The 21,549-nt window shown below is 35.6% G+C and overlaps 1 protein-coding gene across 8 annotated transcripts in view; it reads right to left on the bottom strand.

Annotated features, from left to right (window-relative positions):
* The window catches only part of CSNK1A1 (casein kinase 1 alpha 1), a 46,285-nt gene that overhangs the window by 5,226 nt on the left and 19,510 nt on the right, over positions 1–21,549 (bottom strand). The window contains exons 4-11 of one of the 8 annotated variants that reach the window (XM_075996206.1): positions 19,797–19,895; positions 17,310–17,393; positions 13,037–13,176; positions 11,624–11,702; positions 9,606–9,680; positions 6,797–6,903; positions 5,619–5,767; positions 1,800–3,890 (exon numbers count right to left, since the gene is read on the bottom strand). In XM_075996206.1, coding sequence (XP_075852321.1) covers positions 3,856–3,890; positions 5,619–5,767; positions 6,797–6,903; positions 9,606–9,680; positions 11,624–11,702; positions 13,037–13,176; positions 17,310–17,393; positions 19,797–19,895 — 768 coding nt within the window. In that variant the 3' untranslated portion in view covers positions 1,800–3,855. Of the gene's footprint in view, positions 1–1,799; positions 3,891–5,613; positions 5,768–6,796; positions 6,904–9,605; positions 9,681–11,623; positions 11,703–13,036; positions 13,177–17,309; positions 17,394–19,796; positions 19,896–21,549 lie in introns of those variants that run through there. The other 7 variants (XM_075996208.1, XM_012741572.2, XM_012741569.2 and 4 more) reach the window with 7 other exon arrangements.

Raw genomic sequence — 21,549 nt, forward strand, 5'->3', positions numbered from 1 at the left:
AAATACAAAGAAATTAATTGGCCAACTAATATATATATATAGAAAAAATTAGCTGGGCATGGTGGCTCATGCCTGTAGTCCCAGCTACTCTGGAGGCTGAGGCAGAAGGAGTGCTTGAGCCCAGGAGTTTGAGGTTGCTGTGAGCTAGGTTGACGCCATGGCACTCATTCTAGCCTGGGCAACAAAGAGAGACTCTGTCACAAAAAAAAAAAAAAAAGAAAAGAAAAGAAAAAGAAAAACAAGAAAGACAGGCCAGGTGTGGCAGCTCCTGCCTGTAATCCTAGCACTCTGGGAGGCTGAGGCGGGAGGATCTCTTGAGCCCAGGAGTTTGAGGTTGCTGTGAACTAGGCTGATGCCTCGGCACTCTAGCCTGGGCAACAGAGCGAGACTTTGTCTCCAAAAATAATAAATAAAAAAAAAGACATAACTTTTTTTTGATACAGAGTCTCACTCTTTGTTTTTTTTTGAGACAGAATCTCGCTTTGTTGCCCAGGCTAGAGTAAGTGCCGTGGCGTCAGCCTAGCTCACAGCAACCTCACACTCCTGAGCTCAAGCAATCCTCCTGCCTCAGCCACCCGAGTAGCTGGGACTACAGGCATGCACCACCATGCCCGGCTAGTTTTTTCTATATATATTAGTTGGCCAATTAATTTCTTTCATTTATAGTAGAGACGGGGTCTCACTCTTGCTCAGGCTGGTTTCGAACTCCTGACCTTGAGCAATCCGCCCGCCTCGGCCTCCCAGAGTGCTGGGAACAGCGCCCGGCCAGAGTCTCACTCTTGTTGAGTGCTGTGGCGTCAGCCTAGCTCACAGCAACGTCAAACTCCTGGGCTCAAGCGATCCTCCTGCCTCAGCCTCCTGAGTAGCTGGGACTACAGGCATGCACCACCATGCCCGGCTAATTTTTTCTATATATTTTTAGTTGGCCAATTAATTTCTTTCTATTTTTAGTAGAGACGGGGTCTCACTCGTGCTCAGGTTGGTCTCGAACTCCTGAGCTCAAACAATCCGCCCACCTCGGCCTCCCAGAGTGCTAGGATTACAGGCGTGAGCCACCGCGCCCGGCCCATAACTTTTTAAAAGTTATTTTGAATACAGTATTCACCATACAATGCTATTTATATCAACATGCTAGTGTGCTTCTTTTGGTCACGCAGAATTAAGGTTGGAAACTTGTGAATCAGATTAGCAGTATCTAAAGTTAAAGAAAAAATTACTGGCTGGGTGCAGTGGCTCACGCCTGTAATTCTTGCACTCTGGGAGGCTGAGGCAGGAGGATCGCTCAAGGCTCACCGTCAGGAGTTCAAAACCAGCCTGAGCAAGACCGAGACCTGTCTCTACTAAAAATAGAAAGAAATTAATTGGCCAACTAAAAATATATAGAAAAAATTAGCTGGGCATGGTGACGCATCCCAGCTACTCAGGAGGCTGAGGCAGGAGGATCCCTTGAGCCCAGGAGTTTGAGGTTACTGGGAGCTAGGCTGATGCCATGGTACTCTAGCCCGGGCAACAGAGTGAGACTCTGTCTAAAAAAAAAGAAAAGAAAAAGAAATAGCAAAATATGAAATTAAAATAACTTTCCCTTTGTTACAGAAAATAAAAAGTATTAAATTGAGAAAGATAAAGAAAGTATTTTATTTTTATCACTATAAATGATATAAATGGCAATTTAAGCATAGCAGGTAGGTAACATTCCTAAATTACATTAAAAAACATACTGATAATCTGAATTCTTTTGTCTTCCCTATTACAGAATTCATTCTACTATAGATTTCAGAGGTTATTGAGTTTTAAAATACCTGTTAGAACTGACTCCTCCCCCAAGGTAGATGGTCTGCATTAAACACCACTGAGTCACAGCAACACTGTATTCTTCTAGGCCTTCTGACAGTTGTATCACCCAAACAATTGACAAGTTGCAACGTTTAGTAGGTCCAGGAAGCCTGGGAGATGTGGGTTCCAGATGAGCACAAATCAACTCTTGCACTTTTATGTGCATTTCTTGTTGAGTTATTTAGTTCTTTTCTCTCCAGCTTTATTGTCCACAGTGAAAAAGCTGACAAAAACTCAAGATCTCAGCAAGCAGATGTGGTTCTTTGGTACTTCTTTGGATTGAATATATTCAGAGCAGGTCAGTCTCCAGATATTTCAAGATCTTCCCCTGTGATTTGGGTTACGTTGCTGTGTGACCAGCATGTTCCTTAGCAGCAATTGATCAGAAAAAGTTAAGCTAGACATAAATGGTAGGTAAAGCCCAGTGAATACTAGAAGGTAATTCAAGGAAGAGCATGGATATGGCAGGTTAACATGAAGGAAATTATTTCTAATCTCCTTTAAAAGCCAACAATTTGACATCTATCTATATCATCATGATAAAACTATGCTTAGCATTGTGGCTGGTGCAGTGAACAGATGGGTTAAGTAAGAAGTTATAAGAGTAGAGAATATAAGTATGTGAGGATGCACCTTTGGCTTCACCACCTTCTGAAATTCTCCCCCACCTCTGCCCTCAGTAAACTTAACTGGATTTTGAATGTCATAAAAATACTTCTTTTTCTTCTACTACTTTTTAAGTATCTTGAAAAATACTTTTCTTGTAATCACATATAGTTGAAGAAAATTGAGTGAAATGGATTTGGAAATGTGTCAGGTGTGGATCTTATATATTTTTCTCTCTCAAGTATGAATTAAAACAATCATAATTTTGTGGTACTTGAGCACTGAAAAACTAGTGCAAATCAGAATGGGCACCAGGAGAAAAGCTTTGTTTCTTGGTCTTTTGGATAGGCTTTGGGATGGAGTATTTTAAATGATCCAAAGAAAAGTAATCAAGACAGAAGTCTGCCTATTACATAATAAGCCCACATTAGCTAAATAAGCTACACTTTAGGGACTCTTTGGGCATTCTTGGTGAATTGCTGAAATAACTTAAAATTTTCCACAAAGAAACCTTAGATTCAGATTTTTTCAAAAATAACCATATAAAATACATTAGCGAATGCCACCATTTGGGGAATTTTTCCATAATTTCTGCAATAGAGATCTACTTGCTGAAGAATTTATGAAACTTAATTTATTGATCTGAAAGTATAACTTCATGAAAAACAAACAATAAAATGCATTATAAAAAGTACTTTCTAAAATTTCTAACTATAAAAATATAACATGGTATTTTCATCATCATTGAAAAGATTCCTTGGCATCAATTTATCACTGAGCTGTATGAGCTCTTTCTTAAATAAAAATCCACTGCAGTGGACCCTAAGATATTATGCTTTTAAACACCCTTTTTACTTACAGATTGAAATCAGGAATAACCTAGAGCAGTTGTTTTCAAACTCCAGACTTCCTAAGATTTCTTAAGGGATGACCCAGATACTGAGTTGGGGGTAGAGGTTAGGGGAATGGGCTCCTCATGTTTATTTCCATGCCACCCTCAGACCAGGGTCACATTTTCATAATTTTATATATAGAGGGTTTTGTGAAAGATTCGTTTGGAGCAATAAGTTCTGTGCCCAAAATAACACAGATGTTTCCAAGAAGTCAAAGGGTAAAAAGGATTATTATTGGTACTATGTTAATTGGCACAATTCAGTAGCAAGTGATATTTTGCTTGGAGTCAAAATACAGTGCCTAGACATACATCTCTGTCATGATATGTGCTGATGTTTTATAAAAAGCCTAATTCTTCAGAATGTTACAAGCCCATGTTTATGAAATAATTTGTATGACCACTGTGTCTAATGATGCTATGAAATTTTTACAGGATTTTTAGTTGCTGTTATGAAAAATAGCTACAATACAAAATAAGGATTAAATTTAAGTTTAATTACAATTTTTTTTCAAGAAAACATACTAACTCAGTGGATCCAACTTCTCCTCTTTAAGACCTAGATAAGGCGGGACAAAAATTCTGCTTATTTATTGAGTAAGAGATAAAATAGTAAACAAACAATAAAACACTCAAAAAAAGGTAATTCTTTCTGAAGGCTGCTAAATGCCTGAAGTGATGTTCTAGGTCAGAAGATTTCAATCTAATTTTAGTTCTAGAAACTGCAATTCATGATGATCCTATTATCCCAGCTAGCTTTATGCAAAAATTGGTTTCATTTTGTAAGAAAACACTATAACAAGTCCTCAGTTTAGAGACTCTACTTGGTCTTACCTAAATGGTAGGACAGTTTCGCAGTGGCATTAGCTATCTACCTCATTATAAACTTCTTGGCACTATGTTTAGTTCACACAATGATTACAACACTGAAAAGGGGCAATTAAGTATCAACAGAGATGCAGAGGCAGAGCATTAGTGTTTGCTATCCTGAGCTTAAATTTCACCATCTGAAAAGTCCCATTACATTAAACCTTCAATTTTGAATCCTTCCCCAATACAGAAATATGGAAGTGAAGCATCTCAACTCCATTCCTAACAGATGAGCTGCTGGGATGAGGATGACATCAGTTAATTATATTTCTTGAAAAGTATCCTCAGATTAGAAATTATTTTAAAATCATAATCTTGTTTAAATACAATGCTAAAAATATGGAACAAAGATTAATTTGTGAAGGCCAAGTTCAGACTAGAGCAGTCATTCAGAAATTTAAAAATTAGAAACCAAATCTTACCTGCCCACTACTTCGAGAAAGTAGGCAGGTATCAGGAGGTAGACCCCAGAATGGGGCAAATAAAAACAAACAAAACAACATGAAAAGAAGAGTTGAACTGTATGGCAACAGTGATAAGAAATAAAGCTGTGCCCTAACAGTTCTACTCCTCACAAGCACTAATAGTGCTAATGACAGAAAGGAAATAGAGCAGTTTCAATGGCATTTGCCCCAGTTATCTTCAATATGCAAGGCCTAACTGCAGACTTCTACTTCACATGAAACACCTAGAGCCTGATATTTCCAACATTTTCAAAAACAAAGCAAAAGCAAATAAACCATTTTGAAACTAAGTTCATATGTAGTTAAATTGCAAGTATGAACAATTTATTTTTGTAACTATGAAAGCTGTGCCAATAAACTTTGCAGTTATTTGAGCATTTAAGAAAGTAAACGAGGTGCTCTGCAACGGAGAAGACACTATGAGGGCAAAGCCAGACTCACCTCTTGAAATTAGATTTTCTTCACAATTTTCCATTTTAAATGCTAAAGCATTAACATGCAAAACATTCTTAACACTGTTAGTCTGAAAGAAAGTCAAAATACCATGGCTAACCAGATTCATTATTAAAAATCAACAAGTGTTAGGTCTAGGATTTTGGATTGATTGATTATATTATATTATATTCCCAACACCAAATGTTTATTTTGGAAAAGGGTTAATGAATGAGTAAAAAAGATGCAGTTGTTAAAAATGACCCAAAATCCCAAGAGAAATGATATAATATACACACATATATGTATATACAAATATATATACATATATATGAACAAGGACATTTGGGTTTAAAGTTAGTAGTCAAATTTTCCAAGGACGTCTTTTTTTTTAAACACAGAGCCAAATTTTTATGTATTTTAAAACCACCTCCTTGATCTAACACTGTTAGAAATGAATGAATTACCCAATTTTGTTTCAATTTTTTCCCTGTAACGTCACTTGGTTCTTGGCTACTAACCTTTCATGTTACTCTTGGTTTTGTCAGTTTGCTTGCCTGTGGGGGTTTGGGCCTGCTGACCCTGCCCACTGGAAGAGGCTGCCTGCTGTGCTGCTTTCTGCTTTAACATTGTCCAATCAAATGTGTAGTCATATTGGTGGTTCAGGGTCCTGCAAAAAATACGTTTATGTATGTTAATCCTTTAATAACAATCTGGTTAAATAACTTGACTTACCATGAATATTTCCTCTTAATCGTGGTAACTTCTAAAAAATTTCTCTCCCTATAGATGATTTTTTTAACACTGCTACATATTATAATTGAGGAAAAATGATGTCACCACTCTAGTCTGTTGTATTGCATAAAAACAAGTCCTCTCCCTTTTTAAAATAAAAGCTGCGCTCAGTAAAACAAACAAAAAAAAAAAAACAAAAAAAAAAAAATAAAATAAAAGCTGCCTATAAACTTCCTTGAAAGAAGCAGTTGAGTGGCAATGAAAAAGCAGTGTGAAAAACTAAAGCACTGAGCCAAGCAATCATTTATCTAGGGCAATATTCGCAATAGGAGGTACACTTCCTAGAAATAATTCAATGTAGATATGGAAGTAATTAAATGTAGGTAGGGAACTGAAAGTCTGTGAGTGAAATATCTGTGCCAGTGCCTTGGGAAGACATTTTTGGGGTTAAAGGATTACTTCAATTCTTACCCTCTTCCAACTAAGAGTTTGACTATATGTGATTTATTTGTTCCCCCTTGTTTAAGACTGATCCTGGGGTGTACCTAAGGAACCCTACTTTCAGACTGCTTCCACACTATCAGACTCCATGGCTAAATATATCATAATTGCTTTCTTATTTAGTAGTGAATAGTCTTTGGTACCAAAGCTGGAGAGTTCCTGGGGGTACTGACAGCCACTTTTATCTAATGTGAATTACAGTTATTTTAGAAAAGTTAGATCTTGCTTTGAGTTTGATTCAACTGTCTCTCCATTCCAAACTAAAATAATCTCAAGGATATTTGCACTACACAGACAAATGCCAACTTAGCCAAAAAGAAATCTGTTTCTTTATAACCTTTATTCATATTAGTTAGATCTGCTTTACTTTAGTTTACCACTTATCGGAACAGATATGTTACATGAATTTAACCAGTTTCGTCTTACTAGAGTTTGCAGTCTTAAAAATACCTTAAAAACTGACCTGAAAAGAATGCGGAATAGCTGCCTCAGATACATGTAATCCGGGGCTTCCTCAAAGCGCAGCCCACGACAATAGTTTAAGTACATGGCAAATTCTGCAGGAAACCCCTATAAGTTCAAGGATTAAAACAAAGTAAAGAAAAAAAAAATTTAAGACAGGAAAATAAATGTATTTAAGCACAAGTAAAAAATGTATTTAAGTATGGTATTTTACCACTTTGTAGGACGATGTGAGGGCTAAAAATGATGACTTGGTTTTCTTATAAATTTAAACAAAATTTCATCATCCTACCCATTCTATTACGAACAATAACTTTTTATATTGGTAGGTAAAATACTACATACTATGTTCTTAAATAATTTAGATATCCCACTTTGTTGGTTTTTTATTTTTTTTGAGACAGAGTCTCACTTTGTGGCCTGGGCTAGAGTGCCGAGGCATCAGCCTAGCTCACAGCAACCTCCTGGGCTCAAAGGATCCTTTTGCCTCAGCCTCCCAAGTAGCTGGGACTACAGGCACGTGTCACCATGCCCAGCTAATTTTTTCTATATATATTTTTAGTTGGCCAATTAATTTCTTCGTATTTTATAGAAGAGATGGGGTCTCACTCTTGGTCAGGCCAGTTTCGAACTCCTGACCTTGAGCAATCCTCCCACCTCAGCCCCCTAGAGTGCTAGGATTACAGGTGTGAGCCACCTACTTGTTGATTTATTATATTATCAAAGTATAATAATCCAATGGTGATAATGAATAAATGGGAAAAATGGAGGGCAGTAATGATTCTTTGTCAGAACATGATAGTGAATATGCACTTTCTGCCCACCCTCAGAAGTTGATTTTTTTCACAAAAGTACTCTCTACCATTAAAAAAAAATTGCCCAAACCGAAAGCTACAAAGCTACCACTATTAACATTTGTGATATGTGTCGATGAATACATTAGGTTTTTCTTTTCTTTTCTGTGTAACTGTTATCCTGTTGCATACATAATATATTCTGCTCTGTTCCATTAACATTATATTGTAAGTATTCTTTTATGTTATTTCCCACCTCTTCATAAACATCTGAATGGCTGCATGTTATTCTACTGAGTAAATATACCCTAATTAACTTGTTCCCTGTAATTGAACATTCAGGTGGATTCTAATTTTTCTCTATTATTATTAACAATACTGCTAAGAACATCTGTGGGCATAAATGTTCTTCACATTTAGTTTCTTAGGAATGATTCTGAAAGATATATAAACGTTTTTAGGGCTATAGACATTAGTCACCAAAAGGATTTTGCCATCAGCTGTGTAGAAATGCAAAGCATTAAAACATAGCACAAACCTCTCATCCTCCCCTGTGGTAAATTCAAATGTAGAAGAGAGGTAAAGTTAAAGGAGGTGTCTCTTCCCACAACCTTACAATTTTGAGAAATTTCTCATATTCTGGGGTCACAGCAGGATAAAATGGAAATACCTGCAACATTTTTTACTGATTGCGCTGATGTTAATATATTAGTTTACAAAGTACTCTTATGCTTATTTCATTTGTTGGGTGACCAATTGAAACTGAAGTAATTTAGATATACTATACATTTTTTAAAAACTTTTTTTTTTAATTTTTATTCTTTCTTTCTTTCTTTCTTTCTTTCTTTCTTTCTTTTTTTTTTTTTTACAACATGACACATCAGGGTAAGTACACATTTTTTAAAAACTCTTAATAGGACTTTTAAATTATTTACATACATTAATGGTCTGTGTTAATGGGAAAGAGCATAACCATGAGACTGAAAACAATCCCACTAATTATATTAAGTCATACTTCTGTGTTGACTCCATACTGAATCAATTATTTACAGCTAATCCAAAAAGGCACAGTTCACAACTTCCAGATCAAAGAAGCCCACAAGCAAAGAATGAGCTAAATCCTCTCCCTTTTCCCTATAAAAATGGCTGACGTTTCCAGGGAATCAATGAATCTTTCTCTTGTATAGAGACAGTACTGCACAGAAATTATGTTTTGCTTTCTGAAGGTATATAGACTTAAAAAATTTATCTGGGCAGAATATACATGCCAATATTTTATTCACTGACCTCAAATGTATTTCCTAATTTAAAACAAACCCCAAAGGGTTTCAGAAAAGATCATAATCTCCCATCCATTCCTCCCTTGTTGTTGCAGATATGCAGAAAAGGAGAAAGCAAATTTGAGGATGGCAAGACACATAAAGATATCTCCATTTACCTGCCTTCCACAAAGCACTATCTTAACACTCACTGATCCCTCCTATTACTTAACTATTTATCTGTATACTATTTTCTAATTAATTCCAGGCATAAAATTCTTTCTCGTCTCAAATTAGAACATATGGCCTTCCTTCTATGGAAGAGATTATGGCTATTCATCCTAATGAATACCTCTCCATTCTTAAACTCACCTCCTTTCTATGGAGTTTGAAATTTCAAAGAAATGAGCCTGTCTTCTATATTTCTTCTGTATTGTTGAATAACTGCTATTTTGGCTCCAATCTGCCTGCCTATTTTCCTATTCCTTCATGTATCAATTGCTGATATCCCTTCTTTTCTGGCACTAGTTTAGGAATAAGGAGAATTAATTTATTAATTTAATTTTTCTCATCAATTAATGAGGTTCTACTAGAAATGTTTACCTGCCCTGCTAATTTTCTCCCAATTTTTAACAGATTAAAGAGCCAAATCAAACCAGAAACACAAAACACTTCATATGCCAAGACATTGTTAGTAAAATGTTTTTGTTCTTGGATGATATTTATACTTTAAATAATATTCATCATGCATACTTACCTTACATAAAACTTCAACAGGAGTGGACATCTTTTTTTCACTAATCTTTTCATATTTTTGTTTCTTTGTTGCAGCCTGTGGAATCAAATCATAAAGATCTACTCAGTACTACTTAGTAGAACCTGCACAGTTCAACACATTGGGCATATATAAACATATACTTGAAATTCAAGAGAAATTTTAACCCAGAATTAAAAAGAAATCCAAGTATAATACATCTAAATATTTTTTCCTCTAAACTGTTAGGTAACTTTTTTTTTTTTTTTTTTTTTTTTGAGACAGAGTCTCACTTTGTTGTCCAGGCTAGAGTGAGTGCCATGGCGTCAGCCTAGCTCACAGCAACCTCAAACTCCTGGGCTCAAGCAATCCTTCTGCCTCAGCCTCCCGAGTAGCTGGGACTACAGGCATGTGCCACTATGCCCGGCTTATTTTTTTTATATATATATATCAGTTGGCCAATTAATTTCTTTCTGTTTATAGTAGAGACGGGGTCTCGCTCTTGCTCAGGCTGGTTTCGAACTCCTGACCTCGAGCAATCCGCCCGCCTCGGCCTCCCAAGAGCTAGGATTACAGGCGTGAGCCACAGCGCCCGGCCAACTGTTAGGTAACTTTTTGATGTATCTACTTCAAGAACATAATTTTAGCTATTAGGAAAGGGTGAATCTAATAGGATCGTCAGGAGGTGAGATTTAAGTAAAAATAGGTGGTGTCAAATTTAGAAACCATTTTCTATCTTTTTTGTTGCTGCTGTTTTTAGAGACAGGGTCTCATTATGGTGCCCAGGTGGAGTGCAGTGGCCTGATCACAGCCCACCGAGGCCTTCAACTTCTGGCAATCAAGTGATTCTCCTGCCTCAGCCCCCCAAGTCGTTGGGACTACAGATGCATGCCACTACACCCAGCTTAAGAACATTTTCTTAATCTATGATTAATACAATGGCAAAGGCATAAAGCAGATCAATACAAAAAATGTGTTTATTATTTAGTGACATTAATAACTGGAGTTAACTGTAAGTCACCAACTGTTTTCCAATATAACAATATTCATGTTGGATAAAGCTACCCACATAAGAACTGAGAGCACTGTGCCTAGCTAGCAGCCTCTCAATAAATACAGTGACCTTTTCCTTTTAAAGGACCAATAAAGTATCAAAGTAGACATTAAATTTTAAGACACAGTGATTTATCATTACACACTCACAAAAATAATGGTGAAACTCCCACTTAATAGAAACAAATGTTAGAATAATTGCATAAATAATATAGCTGGTATTGCTGGACAAACAGGTTTTACTGCATATAAAAACAAACATTTTTAATATAATGGCAACCCATCAAAATAAGAACGTTTCCAACTTTCTTAGCCCATGTCAACTTTCATCTAGATAGAGCAAGTGGTTACCAATGGGTACCAGCTTCCTGTCTTCAAAGGAACTTGTTCTTCTTCAACAGTGACTGTGGGATTCTATTAATTAAGTTCTTACTAAAATGATCCGCTTTTATTTTCCCAAATAAAAGGCAAAAGTAAATTAAACTTAGTTCAATTGCAGAAAAATCTCAGAATTGGAAAGATCTCAGATGTTATCTTCTCTAATGTATATTTCTATTCTTTATAGAAAAACCCCAAACTAGGCCGGGCGCTGTGGCTCACGCCTGTAATCCTAGCTCTTGGGAGGCCGAGGCGGGCGGATTGCTCAAGGTCAGGAGTTCAAAACCAGCCTGAGCAAGAGCGAGACCCCGTCTCTACTATAAATAGAAAGAAATCAATTGGCCAACTGATATATATATAAAAAATTAGCCGGGCATGGTGGCACATGCCTGTAGTCCCAGCTACCAGGGAGGCTGAGGCAGAAGGATCGCTCGAGCCCAGGAGTTTGAGGTTGCTGTGAGCTAGGCTGACGCCACGGCACTCACTCTAGCCTGGGCAACAAAGCGAGACTCTGTCTCAAAAAAAAAAAAACAAAAAAAACAAACAAACAAAAAAAAAAACCCCAAACTAGTAACGTAAGTACGATTTACCTTTAGTCCTTGCCATGGCAGGCTGGTTCTATTAAAATACATCAAAACATATCCTAATGATTCCATGTCATCTCGGCGACTAGAAAGACAATATAATTTTATGAAGTAGAGCTATTATGCAAAACATGCAAGAAAGCCAAGTACAGAGAAGAAATTTTCCCAAATGAGGAGAAAGAGCTATTTGCTGTCTTATGCAAGAAGGCACTTGTTAAGGTATTAAAAAAGCTTATGTGTTACCTCTAAATGAACTTTTCTCAAACTCCAAAATTATGTAAACCAATAGTCTTACAATTTAATTTTTAAAGAACAAAAAAGGACTTAAACTGTATAAGTGAGGTGAATGAAAAACAATACAGTAAACAGAACACTTGTAAGTTTTGCAGAAGCTCATTAAGATAACTTTAGGAATGCTGAAATGAGTTAACACTTTAAAGCTAATTAAACATCTATGTGAATGCATGTATATATACATACATACAAATACATATTTAGATAGATACAAATATTTTAAGGATAGGTAATACTTTGCCATACAGAAAATGTGAAATTACAGCTTAACCTAGGGTATTCAGATATTTATGAATGTTTTCTAAGCTTGAAATTATTCTCATGAGAAACCAGGAGTGGTAGTTCATGCCTATAATCCCAGCTATTTGGGAGCTGAAGCAGGAGTTCAAGGGTGCAGTGAATTATGATCACACCACTATACTCCAGCCTCAGCCACAGAGGTAGGGAGGGGAAGAAAAGAAAGAATGAAAGAAGTTGTTTCATGAGGTCCCCTAACCTGGAGACATATCTTATTATTTTTATGCTTGTTTTAAGGAGCAAATATATGATTGGTAAAAGGCATAGAGAATTTGAAATTACAGAACTCACATGATGAAATAGGAAGAGAGGAGAGATTATGAATTTTTTTTTTTTACTTTAAACTAGATCTCACAAATTTATGTATTTGAGTGAAAGAGTATAACAGGAGATAGTGAGATAGTCCAACAATCAATCCCTTTTGGTTTATTAGGGCAATCGTAACATTTCCCTTGTAAAAATAAACAATACATTCTTCCCAAAACTCAATTTGCATCACTAAAATAAAAGGCACAAGATCAGTATTTAAAAAAAACAGGTACTATACTATCTTCAGCTGTTATAAAAAAAAAAGCCAAATTTTTATCTATGCTTCCTTGATTTTCCATCATGTAATATTTTCTCCCCTAGAGACAATCTTCAACAAAGAAAACAAAAGATCTCATTTAACTGGCTTCTCTGTACTGGCTAAAGTAGCAGATAAAACCATTAATAGACATCCTTCAAATCCTCAATCCTCAGAAATTGTAAGAAACTAATCAAAATACTTCAAAAATCTCATTTATGGCTTCTGTTATAGATATGGCTACGTACAATTTTCAAACTCACCTCTGCTCAATACCAAGATGTGCATTGATGCTAGCATATCGAGCTGTGCCAGTAAGGTTTTTATCTTCTCTGTATGGTATGTGTTGCCTTGTCCTGTTGTCTCTGTACTTTTTGGCCAAACCAAAATCAATAAGGAATAACTTTAAGAGAGAAATAAAGAGACATTAGGTTTCCATACTTGTTCAATTAAACTGCTTCTTATTCGTTAAATGGCATGTATTCTGTATATTCACATATATCAAAATAAAGTATCATAAGTAGAACAGAAAATGCATAGACTTAATACCCTAATAGGCTTTTACTAATCCTCATCAATAAATCAAGTTAAAAAAAAATACAGTTAAGTCTAGTAGTTTATCCTTGTCATTTGCAAATTTCACAGGCCCAGTTCACTATACACTCATGAGCCTGTCTCTATAAAATAAGTGGAGAAATGTATACATGTCTGACAGCAGAGCTGACAAGCGTGCTGTTTGCCATAATGACACCTGATATCCTGTTATTGGTAAAAAAGCATGAGGTTTCAAAATCTAGACATAAGTTATCTTGAACTCTTCAATAGAACACTTGTTATCTAAAATAGATAACCCTGAAAGTTTGATATTGCCAACAAACCCAAGACTTTTCATTAACAAAAAACACTACTTAGCACTGACATTATGCATGTGATCAGGTTAAAATTCTGAATAACAAACTGAGGTAAAAATCCTTAAAAAGGCACTTAGCATTTAAATCAAGGTGGTTTACAACAGTCTAAATGAGCTAACTAAAAACAAAAGTAGTATTTTAAAACAAAGTAACACGCAATACTATCTTGTCTACATGGTACCCAAGGATTAAGGCACCCATTTAAAATGTAGTTAACGTTTCTAAGTAATTCAAGTTTATGCTACAGAATTTAAAACTTTAAAAGAAAAAAATATTTTTGATGATAAAGAAATACAAAATATATTCACATTTGCCTCCCTTTTAAAGTAAAATAATCTTTACTTAAAATTTTGGCTTATCATAAACTCATTAGACTACACTGTAATAAAATGTCAACAAAGATTACTGAGTTGGGCCCTTACACTATATAGCCCTAGACTATTGTTCTTTTCTAGGTATATCTGATTTTTGTAGTTCTTTCCATTAGGCTATTGGGTCCCTTCTGCTAGTTTATAATCTTGATGTGCTGGGAAATCCAATCACCTAACCTGTGGGGTTTCCATCAATATATAAATAAAGCAGTTTACTGATTTCGGTTAAAAAGATCTGACCAAGTACCTCTCTTAGGAGAATGAGTAACATCTATTTCAGCCAGACACTGTAACCTATTCTCAATTATACTTTGTATCATAAAGACACTAATACTTGAGCTTCTGTCACTACGTCAACAACAATTATTTTCACTTGATCTACTATAAAAAGAATGAAGATTAAATTATTAGTGAATGCAATTGGATAATGAAAGCTCTCTAAAGAGATTAAACCACCTTCCTAAGCAAGGAAGTAATTTTAGGAAAGTTAGTATTATAGAACACTAAGAGAAATAAAGCTCTTCACACGGTGTTTCTTTTGATAAGAAAACCAGCTCAGTACAGAAATATTAAAATGAGCAAATCATACTTCTGTTAAGCCAAACAAAAATGACGATTAAGCTCTATAGATTCATATAGAAAAGAAAACATAGGGAAAATAAATGCAAAGGACACTCGGCTGCATGGTATTTTTAAAATATTCCTAAGAAATATGTGGATTTGTATGAGCAGTGATTAGCACATAGAATTTCCTCTAGGGGATATTTTCTAGGATTGCTTCCTTTACAACTTCAAAATGAAGGAGAAAAAGGGAAGAGCTGTCATGACATAAGTATGTATAATAATTTCATTCATGTCTAAATCTACATTCAATAGCTCCATTTTCAACTCAATAACCAGATACTTTCTCACAAGCAAAAAGATTGCTTTGTAGAAATTCAGTGTTCACTGGAGAGTTCTATCCTTCTACAAAGCTAGAGGAGGAAACCTTATTTATCAAGAAAACTGAAAATATATATACATTATCTTCTTAAATATCTCAATCTTTAATATCAGAACAAAAAAATAGAAGCAAATGAATCAATTTTTCTCTTATAAAAACTTTAAAGTCAGGGGGAAAAATGTCACTGCTGAACAAAGGTATCCTAGTCTCAGCAAACAACTGAAAGGAAAACTACTTAAAGTAAAAATAAAATATCTCTTGGTAGTTCATTACCTTCGGGTACCTAGCAAGCTTCTTTTGTAGCTCTCTGTATATTTTGAACTTAAAAACAAATATAAACACAAAAAGGAAGTGTTTACAAGCATACAACCAAAAGCTGTGATATGTAAAGGCAGAATCAAGCGAGAAAAAGTCAGTATCCAATAAGCATACATAATGTATTTTTTAATTTATTATTATTTTTTGAGACAGAATCTCACTCTGTTGCCCTGGATAGAGTGCAGTGGGGTCATCTTAGCTCACTGAAACCTCAACCTTCTGGGCTCAAAGGAGCCCAGCCTCCGGAGTAGCTGGGATTACCGGCACATGCCACAGTGCCCAGCTAATTTTTCTGTTTTTGACAGGCATGGGGTCTCAATCTTGCTCAGGCTGGTTTGGAACTCCTGAGCTCAAGCAATTCTCCCACCTCTTCCTCCCAGAGTGCTAGGATTATAGGTGTGAGCTACCGCGCCAGGCCAAGACAATATTTTTACAGGCTTATATGTGCAAAGACACAGGCAAATTTCTTTGGTGGGCCAAGCTGCTTTTTTGTAGATTTTTATAATTACACATTGTGAGTAAATTTTATGCCTGTTTTTAAAAATGCAGCCTATTCTTAAAAGGCACATGAAAATGAGTTATTGTTTGATAAATTAAGGTAAATTCCATTCAGTAGAGGTACACTGTCTTCAAAAACACTATTGCTAGTTTTAGTTTTCAGTACCTGCAGCAATTTTTCTAATCAGGGGTCATGTTTACCCTTGCCCTTCCAAAAAATTCACAACCTACCTAATCTGTATATACAAACAATTTAATACAAATTTATAGGTAAATTATTAAATGATTATGCTATAAAATTTAAGTCAAATGTGTGAATGAATGAGTAAAGATGAGGCACTAGAGCTTTAAAAAATTATATTCTTACAACGTGCCTAATTATTCATCTGCTCTATCTTCCCAACTAAAATCTACTCAAAATAATTGGTACTACTTTGCCTGAATAAAAATAACTTGTGGTCCCTGGAATAAAGCTGGGCAGTATGGAAAAGAGTTAAATGTTTACCCAGATGATACATGATGTGGATAATTAACCTATTACCAATGTTTTTTCTTTTTTGATTATTCATGCCAATAATACCTCCTTTTCACCATAATACTAAATTGAATGATTAAGATTCATTTGTTCAGGAGTGTCAAAATTTAGGTACATAAATTTTGTGATTAACAAAGCATTTATTTTCCTTTGTCTTAAAAATCCCATCTTAAAAAGCTAACTTTTATAAAAGTGAAAGAAAATACGAAGAGTTCTGCTTATACTTTCTTTAAAAATTTAGAAAATTACTATCCTGCCAAAAACTAAATCATCAGGTTATGCATTCATTTAACTTATCTTAACATATTATAATACTAATGGTAATCTACCATATAGTTTGATAAGTGTTTAAATTATGTTACTGTTATATTATTAAGAATGCAATGTCTTCTAGTTCCAGAACATATAATGCTCTGTAAGTATCCCTTTGGTAGAAGTTGAAAATTCACAGACAAACCCATTACAGAAACACTAGATCTGAAATCTGATCTACACTTACCTGAAGTTCCATAGGGGTGGGGAAGAGAGGTGAGGTAGAATATATTCATTATACAGTACTGATGCAACTGAATTTAAATATATTTCGTGCATTAAGTTGTATAACTCCAAATACATTTTTAAAAACTAAACAGTCTATCTCAAGTTTACTATTAGGTAAAGAATTTGAATACTAAACCAACATAATCATTTCCTCATATGGATATCAGAGATCTAAACGTAATGTCCTATTTTCATTTAGGTTTTCTCTAAACTTTACAAGTTTTAAGCAAAAGCCACCAAGAAACATCTTAGTAATGTTATGTTTGCCAAGTATGTCTGAATAATGCCAACGTAAGAGGTGCTTGAGCAAGATCTACATTCTCCAGAATTAAAACAAAACAAAAATAATAAAAATAAAACAATAAAAAAGAAAAGCACATGAATTTGGGATTGAGGTTGGAATAGGAGACAGTTTCAGACCTGGTTTAATCCTGAGAAAGATGGGTCCTGAGAAGTACTAACAGTCATGCTTCTTTTCCTCTTCCCCACTGGAGATTCTAAACACTAAACAGACAATAGAGGGTGGCAGTGCATCAAACAGTATTGCTTACATTGCAACAATGGCCGGCGCAGACAGGCAACACCGAGGCATTAGAAAAAGAACAGGGTAGCCAAATGCCATCCTTCTTCCACCAAGCACTGTAGCTTCTCAGTTTTCCAAATAAGAACCACATGCTCAAGAACATTTGAATTCTGGAAAATACTCAAGTTTTTAATGCCACTATATAGTGTCACTGCCTGAAACAGGGATAGCAATGGTGACATTTGGCTCTTTAATTTTTTCATCAAAAATGGGGAATTTAGATCTGCAATCTTTGGTACCACAATCTGCCCTTCCCCCAAAAAAAGATTGTACAGGAGAAAAAAATCTTCAGTAAGGAAGAGGTAGAAGGCATTTAGTCACCTTAAATTTTATTTTTGTAAGCATGCAGGGCTGATTACTAGAAGAGATGAGCAAATTCACTAAGATTGGAGTGGCCACTCCTAAATATCAAATTCAGAACAATTCTCCAAATAAGAAATTTAACTTTAAAAAATCGACCTCAAAAGCCCCCCAAACCCTTTTTCTCCCATAAATAGAAAACTACTAGAACAAGCTTAGCAAAGAATCCAGTTTCATACAACTGGCATTTTTCAAACTATAACACAGAAAACACTAAAAACCAACTACATAAACAAAACGCTAATCTAAAATGTTGAAGAGCAGCATTTAGTATTTGACTCTTAGTTAAGTGAAACAGTTTGCTTCTACCTCATGGTCTCTCTGAAACTGTTTAACAGCAAGCAGCTCCACAAAATTTTTAATATCTGTAAGGATGATACAAATCCTAAAAAGGTTTTTTCATTTTTATTTTTTAACCACCAGGTAACTTAGATTTCCTAACACAATTATGTGATTAACAAGCTATTCTTAAGGAAGAAAAAAAAAAAAAAAAAGGAAAGTGGTATCTAGGCCATCATTTAAATTTAAGGCCAAAACCATGTACTGCAATGTCAACATGCAGAACAGGGATCACACAGGGATAGTGGGTCTTTAGGGGTAAGAAAATAGGAAGGAGAGGGCTGGGAAATTGCCAAAAGAAGATAAGAGTCAAACTGACAAACTGCCCAAAAACTTAAGATCAACATTTTTTTTTTCAAATAAATTACCAGGCTTTGTAATAATAACTAAGAACCTGGATACGTCAAAGAGAAAAACTACACAGTATTTTTTAATGCAATTTGGAAATAACAAAATAAGTTATATGTAGATTTAAATACCTTTCATTATTTAAAGCTCAATGAAAAAATTTGATTTCCTAAAACTTGGTCAGACTAACACCAATATCTCACACATTAACAAATAACACCAGTTCCAATGGTAATGGCTCCAAGTTGGCATTCATACAGGCAAACAAAGGTAAACATTTATAGCTAGACCTAAAAACACCAAACATCCCCTAATCGTTTAATGAAACAAATGGGAATCTTCCTTCCAAAAACAAAACAAACAAAAAATAATATCACAAAAAACAAAAAAACCCCCGAGTTGTCCTGAAGTTGAGAATTTCTATCGGAATCATTAGATCATAACATGCTTAGTGCATTGCCAATGCTGCCTGTCTGCCCGAGCTCAACATTGAATTGATAAAGCAATTCACTCAATAAAACTAATCATTGCAGAAAAAATTTCAATACAATTAATTTCTAACTTCAATCATGCGTCACTAGCTACAACCCAATCACCCCATAAGTTGAACCATTCTCAGAGACCCCAATGAACACTAGTTTTGTTGTATGAATGTTCATTTCACTTGTCTATATTTTCTTGTAAAGGAGGAGGGAGGGGTGAAGAACTCACCCAACTTGGCACCCAAGTAAAAAACTGTCAACTACTTTTAAAGCAGGTCCAAAAATTATCCTTTTAAATACACAAATCCAAGGACTGAAGAATTCTAATTATCAACCATGCTCAGTCAGGAAATGTTAACGCCATGGTGACAGATGGGTCAGTATTCCCACACTGGCACAAGCACAAATATTACAAAAATCCACACTTCAGAGCCAAGGTTAAAATCTGATTTTTAGCATCCAGGAGGAAAAGAATACGGGGATTTTCACTATTTAAGTGAATGAAAAATAGATACAACTGTTCAACAGTTAAATAACAGACGACTACAGTTCATTATAAAGCCCTTGGAATTTTATATTTCCATATAAGTACCTAATCTTGGTTGGGTAAGTTGGAGAGTACTTTAAGTTACTAAGTTAATAGAGTTAGCTGATTATCCTTCTAGCACAATCTTTTAAAGCAATATCAACAGCAAATTCACTTTACTATGGCTTTTTAAAGATTCAAAGTTTACCAAAGCAATTCTTGTCGATATTATACTCTTTGTTCTTTCATGCAAAGAGCATTTGACTAACCTTATTACAGTGACGCCCAATACCCATTAGGAAGTTATCTGGTTTAATGTCTCTGTGTATAAAATTCTTTGTATGCACATATTCAATTCTACTGATCATCTGAAAAAAAGAGAGAAATAATTGAGATAAGTGATAAGAGTAGCATATTATTTGTCAAGTATTTCAATACCTGAATTATTTATTTAAAAGTTCACAAAGACAACGACAGAAAAAAATTTAAATGGAAAAGATATCCAAGCTTTCCATTTATTTTTAGATTGATGGTTATCTATGCATAAACCCACAGTGTCGGCCCAGGCGTAGTGGCTCACGCCTGTAATCCTAACACTCTGGGAGGCTGAGGAGGGAGGACTGCTCGAGGTCAGGAGTTCGAAACTAGCCTGAGTAAGAGCGAGACCCTGTCTATACTATAAATAGAAAGAAATTAATTGGCCAACTAATATATATAGAAAAAATTAGCCGGGCATGGTGGCGCATGCCTGTAGTCCCAGCTACTCCAGAGGCTGAGGCAGAAGGATTGCTTGAGCCCAGGAGTTTGAGGTTGCTGTGAGCTAGGCTGATGCCACAGCAATCACTCTAGCCTGGGCAACAAATCGAGACTCTGTCTCAAAAAAAAAAAAAACAAAACAAAACAAAAAAAAAACTGCAGTGTCCTTTTGGCTTGTCTTTCCAGTATTAATGATTAAAAACCTGACAAGGTCTAACCTGACAGGAAGACTTGGTGTTTCTGACTTTCAAATTATAAAAGTAATACATTTAAAATCATTTCAGTTGCCACAATATAGGAAATGAAGTAAAAGCTTTTCACCCTTAATTCTATGACCTCTGATGTAATCAGTGCTAAAATGGCCTGATATTATCCAGACCTATATTATTTCCATGCTATTCTTACAAAGATACATATACACTTCGGGGTCACATAAACTTGGGAGTCGGGAGTGCTGACCAATTGGTAAATACAGCTATTAAGTAGTTGTTATTATTTCAAACTGAGATGGAAGCATTATATTCACTTTATTCTTGTTTGCTTGTTTTAACTAAACATATCCCAAACATTCCTGGGAGTTGGTAGCTACAAGATAAGCATATACATGTTCAGGCTTCCTTTCTTGTGTGCCTTTTAGAATCACCCATGTTTTTCTCCGTGCTTGTTATTAATGTTAATCCCATTCAAATGGTGAATATTGAACATGTCATTTTAACAAGCTTTTCTTAACTTCTTGGAAATTATGCCAAGTCAAATAATATAATATAGCTCTAATTTTTTCTTTTTGGAGACAGAGTTTCATTCTCTTGCCTGGGCTAGAATGCCATAGCGTCAGCCTAGCTCACAGCAACCTCAAACTCCTGGGCTCAAGGTGATCCTCCTGCCTCAGCCTCCTGGGTAGCTGGGACTACAGGCATGCACACCATCATGCCCAGCTAATTTTTTCTATTTTTAGTTGTTTGGCTAATTTCTTTCTATTTATAGTAGAGATGGGGTCTTGCTCTTGCTCAGGCTGGTCTCAAAACTCCTGAGCTGGCCGGGCGCGGTGGCTCACGCCTGTAATCCTAGCTCTTGGGAGGCCGAGGCGGGCGGATTGCTCAAGGTCAGGAGTTCAAAACCAGCCTGAGCAAGAGCGAGACCCCGTCTCTACTATAAATAGAAAGAAATTAATTGGCCAACTGATATATATAATATAAAATTAGCCGGGCATGGTGGCGCATGCCTGTAGTCCCAGCTACTCGGGAGGCTGAGGCAGAAGGATCGCTC

Source organism: Microcebus murinus, chromosome 21 (assembly GCF_040939455.1).
Source record: "Microcebus murinus isolate Inina chromosome 21, M.murinus_Inina_mat1.0, whole genome shotgun sequence".
Taxonomy (NCBI): Eukaryota; Metazoa; Chordata; class Mammalia; order Primates; family Cheirogaleidae; genus Microcebus; species Microcebus murinus.